The following is a 13,669-nucleotide window of genomic DNA, read 5'->3' as shown; positions in this document are numbered from 1 at the left end:
CCGTGAGTGACCCTCACAACCGCTGCCTCGGAGAGCAGCATAGAAAGGACAGATGTAAGATCTGCAAGGCCTTCAAGCCGCGTACGCAGAAGGAGAGGGACGCGCGCTTGAAGGCCATCCTGATGGAGTCCGCGCTCCGGCCGGACTCTGAACCAGAATGTTCCCTTGCGGCCCTGAGCGTCTTCTCAGTGTGGAGCGCTTCACCAGCACCGGAGTCGACCCATCGCCAGGCTATGGTGCCGAAATGAAAGAAGCGGCAGGACACCGCGCACAAGGACTCCCCCACACTGCCTGTCCGGCCTGGGGGCAGTCAGGAGATGCACCAGCCACATGCCGTAGAGAGTACTCCGGCACCAGCATCTCCCCACAGGGAGCCTCCCCTGATTCCTGGGGGTGGGGAGGCGCACCTGCAAAGGCCGTTGACGCTGGAGGCGTTTGCTGCGGCATGCGCCCTCATGGCACGTAGCCCAGCACAGATTCTGGCACCTGATGAGTCCCGACAGGCTCGGCACTGGTCCTGATCCCCAACATGCAGCCCGGCGCGGATCCCGGCACCGGAAGAGGCACAGCACCGGTCCTGATCCCCGGACCATAGTCTGTCGAGGATCCCGGTGCCGAAGGACTCGGCACCGACAGCGACACCGGCACTGCGCCGCCGATCACGGTCTTCGGAGTCGGAGCCAGTATGGAGACATCACAACTGGCACTGCTCCCAGTCCCCAAGGGGGAAGGGCTGTCGCAAGACTTCAGCCCTGAGGCGGAGGTCGTATTCCAGCTCCTCCAGCTGCTCGCCCCCCCCGCCAGCACCGCAGGTGTCGGCACCGACGATCTTCTTCCTCGTCGACATCTTCTTGGGGCAGGTCATTGACGAGGGCAGGCAGGGGCCATAAACAGCGCAGGCACCAATCCAGCGGCTCGGGGTCCCGTGCCCACTGCCAAGAGGCATCTCAGTCGGCACCGATGCCGGCACTGGCGTGGCCACAGGGGCCCTGTCAGTGGCCATACTGGGAGCCATGGCGGACACAAATGGGTGAGGGCACGGTCTTGGTCCACTATTCAGTGACCCAACCGGCACCCCCCCTCCGAGCCAACCAGACAAGGACCATTTCTCGGAGGAGGAATCGGACCCTGAGGAGAGTCCCTCCACAGGGCCCCTCCCACAATCCTCCTCTTCTTCCCCTGACGATGTGGCTGCCAGGGACCATAAGACACCTCTGCCAGACTTTAAGGCACACCAGGAACTACTCAAGAGGGTGGCCAGCAATCTAAATTTAGAGCTCAAAGAGCTCTCTGAGGAGGAGGACCCCCCTCTTTGGTGTGGAAGGGTCAGCAGGCCCATCCAGAGTCGCCCTGCCAGTCCATGAAAGGGTCTTGACGCTGGCCAAGGCCCTCTGGCAAACCTCTGCCTCAGTTGTCCCCACATCCAAGGGCACCGAGAGAAAATACTATGTTCCCTTGGAGGGGTTCGAATTTCTCTACACCCATGCTGCTCCTGGGACCCTCGTGGTTGATGCCGCCAACCAACGGGACAGGCAGGGCGCCCAGGGAAATACCCCCAAGAATAAAGAAAATAAAAAACTAGACCTCTTTGGCCGAAAGGTCTATTCTACGGGGGCCCTGCAGCTGAGGATCGCCAATCACCAGGTGCTCCTCGGCCGATAAAATTTGTCTCCAAGTCATCAGGTGGAGGGAGTCCAGGTCCGAGTGCAGCAGGCAATCCTGGTCCTGGGAGAGCAGGTCGTAATGCCTCGGGAGCGGCAGCGGCAGGGCGATGGACAGGTCCAGCAACATGCTGAACCAGTGCTGTGTCGGCCACACTGGTGCGATCAATATGATGTCTGCTTTGTCCCTCTTGATCTTCAAGAGGACCTTGGGCAGCAGTGGAATGGGGGGAAATGCATACATCAGGGTCCCTGTCCAGTCTATGAGGAACGCATCAGAGATGGAGCCCGGCTCATGACCCCGGAGCGAGCAGAACCTCGGGCACTTCCTGTTCCAGGACGACGCGAACAGGTCCAGTTGGGGAACACCCCACTTGCAGAAAATAAAAGTCACCACCTCTGGGTGCAGTGACCAGTCATGTTGGGGTAGAAACGACCTGCTGAGGTGGTCCGCCTCATCGTTCCTGACCCCTGGGAGGTGAGAGGCAGATATGTGGAAGTCGTGCCTCACCGCAAAGTCCCAAAGTCAAATGGCCTCCTGGCAAAGGGCTGAGGAGCACACTCCCCCCTGCCTGTTCAGGTAAAACATGGCTGCTGTGTTGTCCGTGAGGACCTGCACCGTCCTGCCCCTCAGAAATCTGAGGAACACCTTCCAGGCCAGGTGGACTGCTCTGAGCTCCTGGACGTTGATGTGAAAACACCTCTCCTCTGAGTACCAGAGCCCCTGGGTGCTCAGGTCGCTGGCCCAGCCCACATCCGAGGCATCTGTGATGAGGGTGATCGATGGGGCCAAGTCTCTGAAGGGAACTCCCCTCAGTACCTCCCCTGGGGTCCTCCACCAGTTCAGGGAGGCCAGGACCTGTGTGGGAACCATGACCACCCTGTTCAAGGAGTGTCTGGCTGGTACATATACCAAGGCTAACCACGCCTGGAGAGGCCTGAGCTTGAGGCGAGCCAGCCTCACCACATATGTACAGGCCACCCTGTGTCCCAACAGCTGCAGGCAATGCCTGGCTGTCGTCGTGGGAGACCTGTGGAGATTGTCGATTATGGCGGCCATCGCCTCGAAGCGAGGCTGTGGGAGGAAGGCTCTGGCCTGAGTGGCATCCAGGGTGGCCCTGATAAAGTCTATGCGCTGCACTGGGGTGAGAGTGGACTTCTGCTCGTTGATGAGCAGCCCCCATCTGAACAAATTTATCAGACGCCTCAGATTCCATATGGTTTCCCTAGCCTCCATCATTACCGCTCTGGATCCAGGGGACTGGTACGCTGCCCTTGACTTAAAGGATGCATATTTCCACATTTCCATCCTCCCCGGACACAGACGTTTCCTCCGGTTTGTGGTGGCTGGCTGCCATTACCTATCCTGGCCCCTTCTGGGTTGAGCGGGCCTGGGTGGCTTAAGGCCAAGACTGCCGCCTCTTTGAGAGTTTAGAGGGGGTCATGTTGTGGTGGTGGTGGGGGGGGGGGGGGGGGCTGCAGGAGGGATTCTGGCTACTTGTGGGGAGAAGCAACTCCACCACCCATTACAAGGATGTAAGAGTGCAGCCTGCACTTCTCTTCACACTGATAAGTTTGCTGGTAAGTGTGAAGAGTGGGTGTGGCCATAGTCTTGTCCTTGCCCGTCATTCCCTGCCCTGTTAGGGAGGTTAGCATTAGCCAAGAAGAGTGCATTCATTCCCCAGTCAGATTGTAGCTAGCGTTTGCACAGGTGTGAAAAGCGTGAGGAAAGCTCCTTGCATTCTTCCCTTCTCCTTGCGCATCCATATTGAACCAGGGGTGATCTGGTCCTTAATAATTTTCTTTAATTGTTTGTGTTCTGCTTCCAAATTCAAGCCTGCTCTGCAAAATCTGACAGTTTACTAATTTTTTTCGACACACTCTGAACACTGAATACAGGGAAAAATTCAAAAAGAAAATGAAGACCATAAATGTATCACTGGAAAACCGGTGTTAAATTATTGAAGTCATATGGATATACATTCTTCATTATCTTTCTAGAGCAGATCCCAAACAAAACTTTGACTAACTTAATCCTATATAGGTAAAACCTAGATTTTAAAAAAATAGTGTACTGTACCATATTCCAATATTGAGTGAAATATAAAGCCAAATACAGTATTCTGGGTGCAACAATAATATAAATGATTAGTAATAATAGGGATATTTAATATATAATGGTAGGTTTCAGGAGGGAAGCTGAAGCAGAAGAAAGAATTTGTGTGCTTGGGAAGTATACTTAGTGCAATTGGAGAGCGAGCTGGAGACTTGAAAAGAAGAACCCAATGTGCGTGGGAGGCGATGAAAAAAGGCGGCAGGAGTACTGTGGGACCAGCAATTAAGTAACAAACTGAAAGGAAAAGTGTATGCTGCATGTGTTTGTTCCTGCCTACTGTATGATTTAGAAATGGTGGATCTTAATAGAGATCTAAGAAAAGGAGATAAAAGTAGTAGAAAGTAATTTACTGGGGGAGAATGGCATACAAGCAGAAGGAAGACAGAGTGTGCATGGAAGAAATTAGAGGGAAGATGAACTTGGGACTGTCAGTGATAGGCTGGAAAGTGCGCATTTGAGGTGGGCTGGTCATGTGATAAGAGTGGGAGGAAGAGGACAGCAATAAAAGACATGGAAGAGTGAGGATACAATGGAAAGACTCTGTCAAGAGCCGTTTGGAGAGAATATGATTGGAACTCCAAGACCTGTGAACCTGTTCCATGGACTGGCAGGAGTCACAAAGAATTGTGGGCACCTCCAGCCCCATGTAAATGGGAAAAGGAGTTGAGAAGTGAAGGGATTTAATATATAATGGGAAATCACTTTTTTAAGAAAGACATTTTACAATCATGTTTTAAAAATAAGTATAATTATGCTCAATGTAAAGTGATGATAATTTTGGGAAGGATCGTATCTTCATACTGTATAGAAATATGTATGTTTGCCTAAAAATTAATTTGTCACATTCATGTAATTTAATTTATAATTTAACATTCTTATCTGTAGATTTCTTGCAAATAAAATCCTCTAATTACAGATTTCTGACTTTACTATGTGTTCTACTTTTATGTGCATGATAAGATGATGTCTTGTGTGTGTGTGTATATATATATATTTCTTTTTTTATTAAATAGGATTCAATTACAGGAGAGATTGTGGAACTGCTACAGCCTTATTTAGATATGGAAGATTATAATCTGGAGACTGCTAAAAAAGTTTGTGGGAATGTAGCAGGTCTATGTTCATGGACACAAGCAATGGCATACTTCTACAGTATTAATAAAGAAGTCCTTCCCCTTAAGGTATTTCATATTATTTATTTTCCTCGAATGAGAGATGGGTTAAAACGGTAAAACATATGGGTTAAAATTAAATTCTCATCATGGATGAAATAACTAAAATATTTACTTACAAGAAACTATGTTAGAAGATCACTAAGGTTGCAAAGTCAAACACTCAAAAGTCGGGAAGTGCCAGAATTAAGGTTGCTTGTGCAACTTCAATTCAGCCTCTGGTGCATATGCATTATAATACAGACTTTAATTGCATGATCACAAGAACTGTCACAGCAGTGGGCAAATGCTGGTTAGTTTGACTGGAGACCGATTCAGGTGCAGTCCCTGCTTCCAGACTGGCTCTGCTGCAGGCCCTGAAACCTAAGCTCCTTATTCTGGTTGATTTATTTAGTTCTTCTAATTGCCACCACCAGCCTCATTTCTATGATCTGCTGTATGTCAACAGATGTAGTGGCAATAGCTACTGAAGTTTTTGTTGACATTGCTATTCTCCTGAGGTTGAACTCATGGAATAGTGTACTCTTCCTTTGTTGACATAAATCAGATATGCTCCTCTAGTTCTCTGCTGACAGAGCCGTGTCTTTTAGGGTCCACCAGACTTCCTGATGTATGTTTTATCACTCTTGGGGTGAAATCTCAAGACATGCACTTGGCTTTTCTTTTTCACAAGGATTTCATTCACTAAAGCAAGGACAATGCACTGGATTTCAGCATATTACAATCAGAATTAAGGACATTTTCTTAGCAGAGCCCTGTCTTACAAACCAGTGCAGGAATGCAAAACCATGCTCTGAAGAGTCCCGAGCCTCTGTTTGCCAGAAGCTGGGAATGGGCGACAGGAAATGGATTACTTGATGATCACCTGTTTTGTCCATTCCCTCTGAAGCACCTGGCATTGGCCATTGTCAGAAGACAGGATACTTAGCTAGATGAACCATTGGTCTGATGCAGTATGGCCATTTTTCTGTTCTTATGTTTAGACTGTTTACAGAGTCACCCTAATGGCTTGGGCGAAGTGGGAGAGATTTGCCCAAGTGAGACCTTTTAAGAGAGATATACTGGTAATACAGCTTTTGACAGAAAATGCATGACCACTTCAGAAATTTTTTAACAATAGGAGTATAGAGTTAAGTTACATGCTGATTAAACAAGATGCTTATTAAATTTCAAAATAACCAGTTCAGCTGGAAACAATCCTTAGTTATAAATGTGATTAAACTAAGCAGGGTTTCATTGAGTTGCTCCCTGATTCTTTACAATTATGTACATACTCAAGTAAACTTTTCATAATTCACTGAATAAACATTCATTTTGTCTGCTAGGAATGCACCAATTATGAGCTCAGATTTCAATGATTAAACATTAGTAATAAGAATTAAAGAAGTGAAGCATGTTGATTGGATTTTAGCCCCCAGAAGAGCAAAAATGCATGCTTTGTGCAAGTGGTACATTGTGCTTCCTTTTACTTTTTATCACAGAAGTAATTGGGAGGAAAATCAGTAGTTTCCATAATTAGCTGTTCATAATTCAAAAGTCACAGTTGTCGTTTGCTCTTGTCCTGAGAAGAAATTACAGAAGTGTGAGTCTTAGGTATAATACTGAACAGATTGCCTATAGTCCCTCGTGTACAGCTGTTTCATGATGGCCTTCGAGTGCATTGCCTATTTTGAACTGTTGAAATGAAGATGCACTGCATGATTTAAGTGATCAGCCTGAAGATACTAACTACTCAGATCAGCTTAATATTTTACCAAACCACTTAATGTTATGCTCTTTTGCCAGCAGTAACTAAAATTGAAAAAAAAATGATATTCAAATATTGTGGTTTCAAACAAAGCATTGTGTTAAAATAATACCCTGGTACTGTACAGTACATACCACTCTGTAGTAGCATGGAATGAATGCTATGAGCTGGCACTGTCAAATATTGGGATTTAATATTTTTCACTCTAAATTGTTTGTAGGCAAATCTGGCATTGCAGGAAGCAAGGCTAGCAGTTGCTCAAACTGAATTAAATAATGCACAGAACCAGCTGGATGAGAAGCAGAGGGAACTGGACCAAGTACAAGCCATGTATAATGCTGCCATGCGAGAGAAACAAACTTTACTGGATGATGCTGAGGCATGCAGACGGAAGATGAACAATGCCACAGCTCTAATTGAAGGATTAGATGGAGAAAAGGTATTGATGCATCTGAACAGAGATCTGGCATAAATTAGTTGCTTTCAACACAATCCATAGTAACCCTTGGTTGTGCTAAATAAATTCACAGACAAAAAGTGAAATCTAAATACTATAGTATGAATATCATGTTTTGGTTTTTTGTTTTTTTTTTAAATATATATATATACATATATATAAAGTACTATATTATAACTTTGTTATATGTACTCAACCAAGAAGTGTGGGTACACACACACACACTCTCTTAAATTTACTGTTGAGTTAACATTGCTCTTTTGCATGCACACTTAGATCATGACTCTGCAATTCATGTTGGGGTAAGAGTTTGGTTCAAGCAATGAGTGCAATACTGGCAAAACTCCCTTTAACTTCAATAGGATCAGGAAATAGGTCTTTAACTAAACATCTGTATTAAAATATTAGAAAAGGAATTACTCTTTTTTATATATACCCAAGAATAGTAGTAGTTCAAAGCATTGACTTATTCCCTGCAAAATGTTTCCAGTTGCAGAAATTAAAAAAAAAAAAAAAAGCAAAGTTCTTAAATATTTTCCATGCTTACATAACCTATAACAGCCATTTTAAAGTTATATAGAGAGAGATTTAGATTGGCAATAATACATTTGTCTCCAGGTTGAGTATTCTATATTTTAGCATGGAGGCAAACTGTGGCTGGGTTTTTTTGCGTTTTTTTTTTTCCAAAATAAAATAATCTCTATAGCTACGTCTTTTATCCAGTTAAATATGGAGCTACAGATCTGTCAGTTGACAAACATTTTGATTTGTCAGTGTTCCTTGGACAAGACCCAGGGGGGTCACAGATGTTGTTATAGTTTCATCCCGTAGAATAATAAAACCAACCTTTAAAAATCTTTGCTTTCAATTCAAAATGCATATCTGAAGATTTACTATGAGGAGGAGCATTGCCTTTACCAATTCTGTATGTTTCCAGTAGACAATGAATATATGTATTGGAACCCAAAATCAAATTAGACATTTTGACTATGTCATGGAGTAACCATTACCCCATGTGCTTTGAGCTTGAAGTTGCCTTTTCCTGTCAGGGTGAGGGAACTGTTTTGATGGCCTGGCTTTAGGGGCTAATGGAACCTGAACTTTTCCAGGGGACTCTGAAGGAGGATACTGTTCCTTCTCTATTGATCATTTGGTAGCACCATATAATAATTGTTTGGGTGGAATCCTGGCTTCGGTGAAGTCAGTGAAAGTTTTTCATTGATTCCAGTGGGGCCAGGATTTCACCATTTGTCCTTCACTTTGATGGGTTGGCTCCTTGGTGCTGGGTTTACGAAGGACTTGTGACCGCTGAAGTAGAAATGAGGACAGTGGTGGGGAAAATCTTGATCAAATTGATTCCATCATCAAGCATATGATGTGATGATTTAATCATATGCTGAGGCTGTGCAGGAATAATAAAGAAGTTATTCACCTCCACCTTTGCATCCACAAAGGCTCAAGGTTTGAGGAGAAAAACTTGTCTTTATTGGTTTTTATTGTGTTTTAAATATACATGAAAAGTGTCAAGTGCTTTGGCTTCATGTTTATGTCAATACATAAACTGAAAAAGCAAATCCAAAATGATGGCTGCAATTCAGGATGGTGGGTTTTCATGGGTCTTGAGCTGTAGGATCTTTTTGGATCTGAGAGTCAGCTATACTTTCAGAGACCAATAGCAGGGTAAGGGAATCATGACAGGATACACTGATCCTGATCCTGCAGTCTTCACTCAGGCAAAACTGTCACTGGCTTTAATAAGAGTTTTGTTTCAGTAAAGATTGTAAGGCCAAGCCCATAGTGTGTACAAAACAAATGAAAATATAAATGCATAACACAGGGGAGTAATTTAAAAAAAATAATGTAGGAAACTTCTTGCACTTTCAGAATGGATTGTTTTACGCCAAAGATATCCTTGGTTCAATTAGCTGTAAATATATACTGGGGAGAAAAAATAGGTGCTTTCATTTGAACTTCAGTTGAATTTGGTGCCCATTTAACAAAGTTCTTTACAACATTTTAAAATTTAGATTCGTTGGACAGAAAGCAGCAAAAATTTTCAAAATCAAATTATTCGATTAGTGGGAAATGTTCTTCTGGCCACTGGATTTCTCTCTTACTCTGGGCCATTCAATCAGGAGTATAGGAACCTGCTGCTCCGCCTGTGGAAGACAGAGATGGACCAAAATAGGATTCCATACAGTAGCGTAAGTATTCCTATGTTCTAGACAAAGATACATTACTGTGTCCCACAGAGAAATACTGTTCAGGACATTTCATTCCATAACAGAGAAATCCTTTGAAATGATTTATAGGCTGTCATGTTCCATCTCCTTTAAAAAAAATTGTTTTTAATCGGCAAATATGCTAAATATGAGCGAGTCTCATTCAAAATCCTCTCTTTTTCCGTCAGTGCCTCATAATTCCTGCACATGCTTAATCACATGGTGGAGTTAGCAAATTCAACCAGGTTAATGTAATCTGAGAACCCCTTATGTTAACATTTGTGTGACTCTGTTCAGCTATATCCAATATGTAGTGACAGTAAGTTGATATGAAAAAGGGCCCGCTCCTGCTCCCATTGAAGGCACAAAATCCCTGTCAGCATGTATATGGTGACTGTGTGCCTAAAAATCAAAGTATCCCTGTTTTCAGAATGTGTCATTCTGAGTTTCACTAAAAGCAGTGAGTAAATGTTGCCTCAAGGACTTCCCCCTAAAAGGATTATCACACTTTCATCAAACTTTACAGGGACTCCTCCAACCCCCTGCACTTGTCTTTTAACCCTGTCAAATCCACAGAGTGGCATGTAGGAGAGGGAAGAGGCTTGTTTGGCTGAGGAGAGCAGAAGTTCCCTTCTCTCATTCTCCCAAGCCCATCTTCCTGCTGCCACCAAAACTACCCTCTTTCCGTTGTTACCCACTATCCCTCCCATCAACACTTAAAAATCTGGTATTGTTATTTATTTTGTTGTTACGCTTCTGAACTATAAAATGTGAATATAAAGGATGGATCTGGATGAAAGTTCCTTTTATTTGTTTCATATTTCTGTCACATTGTGTCATGAATACTTTAACTCACTGTATTTACAGATTAAGTTGTCAAAGCAATCCACTCCATACTCAGAGAATAGAAAGTCCTGCAATTTCCATTTAGGATTACTTAAGTATAACATTAGGATAATCCAGATTTTCTAGAAAATGTTTGTAAAATAGAATTAAACAGCTTTTCCGTTTCTCAGACGTTTCATTTTTAATCTCAGTGTAGTTCATTTGATTTTAAGTCTTAAAGTGACATGAAAATGTTCTTAAATTGAAAAGTAATTGCAGTGGTGTCCTAATCTTGTTCCCTCAGCCTTGTCTACACGCATATATAATGGTATGGCACCTACCTCTCACAAGCGCCCCTTCTGATCAGGTGTGTCTGCAGTCTCTTACTACCCTGGCTGTGGTATATGACCATACCCCCAGGGCTTCCATTCTGGAGGCAATGGTTGCATCCTCTCTTGTCTTTTCTGGCCCCAGCTCTCCAGCTGGGCCACTAAACAGTTCTGTTCCCCTTCTAGGGGTTATACACCATTCAAGCCATTTAGTCAATGGCTGGTGGGAGTCACCTGGGCCCACCCACTACTAAAGGTCCCAGACCAGGGACCCTATATATAGCAGCTGTCCATCGTGTTCCCTTAGTGAAACTGCCTTCAATTCCCTGATCCACTTCTTCACAGCGCCAGCCTTCATCAGAGCTTCAGCCTTACTTCAGGGCTCATCTAAATTCAGGCCCAGGGGCCAGCCCTGCCGGTACTGAGCTGTCTGTAGTGCTGCAGTTCCCTTTGGTGAGCCAGTGGCACCATCTGCACTCCTCTGGCTCCAGCAAGGAACTGACTGTCTCTGACTCTGCAGATCCTATTATATGGCCCTCCTGGGCCCTGATTGGCTGCTTCCCCTGCGGCAATTCTGATTGACTGCTTGGAGGACTCCTCTACTGCTCCTTTCCTAGTCCACCCTGTCACACCCCTCCTGACCCTGACAGGATTGGGGGGATAGTTCTATAGAGGGTAATCTTTCTTTTCATCCTATCTTTTTGTCACACTGTAGCAGGGTCTTCTATCTCCTAGATCTCTTTGTCTGGAGAACTATTAGTTATAGTTTCTGTGCCCCGATCTACCAGGGTTCTTTTCTCTTGGGCCTTTTCTTCTTGAGAGTTTGTCTTAGTCCTTGCTCCTTTCAATAAGGGTACTCTCTCCCAGACATCTCTGCTGGAGACCTTCTACCCAGGCTTTTCCCTAGTCTCTCAGGGTCTACTCTCCCAGGTCTTTCTTACTTGGAGAGTGTGGTTGTGGTCTCTTGACTCACTTTCTTCTTCAGGATTTCAGGGTCTCTGTATACCGAGCCTCTAGGTGCATATCATAATCATATACCATGTGGAGGAAGCACACTTTTTCTTCCTTGGTGAAGTGGAGATCTTTGGTCATCTATTTGTTCTTGACCGTGAGATCCTCCAGTTCCTTTCTGCTGCCTCCTGCCGTTTTGCCAAGTCATCCTCTCTTAGAAGGGAGCTCACAAAGCCTGCCTGTGCCACTCCGTTCCCTATCCTAGGGTCCTGTTCTCTAAACTGGCCCTTCTCTTTCTCTTCCCTCTTCTGGGGTGATTCTGTCTGGGCCTCTGTGTTAGTTAGCACACTGCGTATTTTAGACTGAGTTCCCACCGTACCCTTATGCACCCGGGGCTCCGTCTGAGTCCCCATAGTACCCTGCTGGGCCCAGGTGTCTGTGATATCCTACTGTGCCCTCTGAGCCTTCTCCATCTGGGCTTGGGCCAATGCTTCCTGCAAAGCCAAGTATTTTTCCCTCTGCCCTTTGGCTTCCACCTATACCCAAGCCAACTCTTGCTTTACCTGGACCAGCTAGTTGATGACTTTCCCTCCGGAGAAGTTGGCCTCATCAAACTCTGGCTGGCACTTCCTCAGTGGATCCCTCATGTCTTGTGCATTCTGGTCTTGTCTCCAGGTTCTTTTCTGGAGTCTCCTTACCTTGGCTTCCAGCCCCTCTGCTTTCTTTCCCAGCTGGGCCCAGACCCTCTTGGTACTGGGAGGCTGTCCTGCTCTTTCCCACTCAAGGGCGGAGTAGCCCACCCAGTCTCTTCCCAAGATTACGGTCTCAGCAGATTATGGTCCTTTACCATGCCAACCTGGAGTCGATCTCTTCAGCCCTATACCTCCAGCCCAACTTCTGCCATGGGGTAGACTCGGGTCTCCTCACGTACAAAGGTGACGTGAAGTGGGAGGTGTCAGTACAGGCCAGCGAATCTAACTTGGTCTTCGCTCACCAAGGTGTACCCACCTACCCTGAGTTTGCCCTACCCTTAACTATGGTTCCTTCAAGCTTGACTATCAATACCCATGGTGGGCCCACCCTGATCTTCAGAGCAGGCCCCCACCAATTGGTCTCACTGTAATAACAGTTCAGGTAGTCACATTCCATTACTGAGCAAGTTCCTTTTAATATGCCTGGGTTGGTCTCATACCTATAGCAGACTACCGGGTCTCCTAGCTCCTTCCCACTATGGCTTCCCATAGGCTGCCTAACTCCCCCGGCTTCGTGCTGTTGCAGTGCACCCCATCAGTCTAGAAGTCTTGGGGCTTTTCCCCCCTTGTGAGCTTCCCATGGCCATCCCTGGTGAACCCCTCTCAGTTTACTAGTCAGTCTGGGCTGTTCCTCTTCTTCAGCTTCAAAGTAGCCCTTAGCTCACTTAACTGCTTCTCTGACTGAGACTGGCTGGAAGGGCCCTACCCAGCTCTGTGCTCCTCCTGGTAGGACCTTCAGTAATTGCTCTAGGACCATCTGATCCAGGAGCTTCTCCACTGAGCTGGTCTCTGGACAAAGCCAGCATGTTGCCAGGTCCTATAGCTTCTGTGCTACTCCCGTGGTCATGCCCCTTGCAAGAGTGATCCTATCCAGAACTTGTTCCTGTACACCTCTAATGTCAGCCCTAACTGATCCAAGATGGCTGCTTTCACCACCAGGTAGGAACTTGTCTGCTAGTTGCTTACCACTTCACTAAGCTGCCTGTGACTCGCCTGTCAGAAGCCGTGCTATGCGGCCTGCCCAAGTCGACTCTTTCCAGTCTGCTGCCTTTGCTACCGCCTCAAAGGTCTGGAGGAAGGCCTCAGGGTAATTGTCTGCTCTGAGCTTTGCCAGGCCCAGAGCCAACCGACCACCAGTTACATCATCAACTAGGTTCTCGGGTATGGTGTGACCCAACTGCCTCTGTATCCACTTCTGTTGGTTAGAGTGGATCTCCTGCCACTTTTGCTGCGCCGCAAACTGGGCCTTCTGTTGCCTCTGCAAGTTCTCCATGCATTGCATCAGCAGGGCCTGGGTCTGCTGCTGCTGTTCCTGCTGCTGCTGCTGCTGCTGGTGCATAGCAGTCCCCTGCTGCTGCTGGACAGCCACCAACAGGTTGATCACATTGTCCATTGTCACATCCCTTGTTGATCAGGGGTCAGTCTGAAGGATCCCAC

The 13,669-nt window shown here is 46.0% G+C and overlaps 1 protein-coding gene across 1 annotated transcript in view; it reads left to right on the top strand.

Annotated features, from left to right (window-relative positions):
• LOC137167668 (dynein axonemal heavy chain 5-like) overlaps positions 1-13,669 on the top strand; it is a 243,129-nt gene that overhangs the window by 153,833 nt on the left and 75,627 nt on the right. Inside the window, exons 60-62 of the mRNA XM_067569914.1 lie at positions 4,791-4,958; positions 6,917-7,135; positions 9,181-9,357. Coding sequence (XP_067426015.1) covers positions 4,791-4,958; positions 6,917-7,135; positions 9,181-9,357 — 564 coding nt within the window. The remainder of the gene's footprint in view (positions 1-4,790; positions 4,959-6,916; positions 7,136-9,180; positions 9,358-13,669) is intronic.

This window comes from Emydura macquarii, unplaced genomic scaffold, assembly GCF_026122565.2.
Source record: "Emydura macquarii macquarii isolate MOO-44397 ecotype Brisbane River unplaced genomic scaffold, CSIRO-AGI_Emac_v2 contig_2948, whole genome shotgun sequence".
NCBI classification, from domain to species: domain Eukaryota; kingdom Metazoa; phylum Chordata; order Testudines; family Chelidae; genus Emydura; species Emydura macquarii.
Note: the sequence above shows the minus strand (reverse complement) of the source record. Positions and strands in the feature narration are given on the sequence as shown.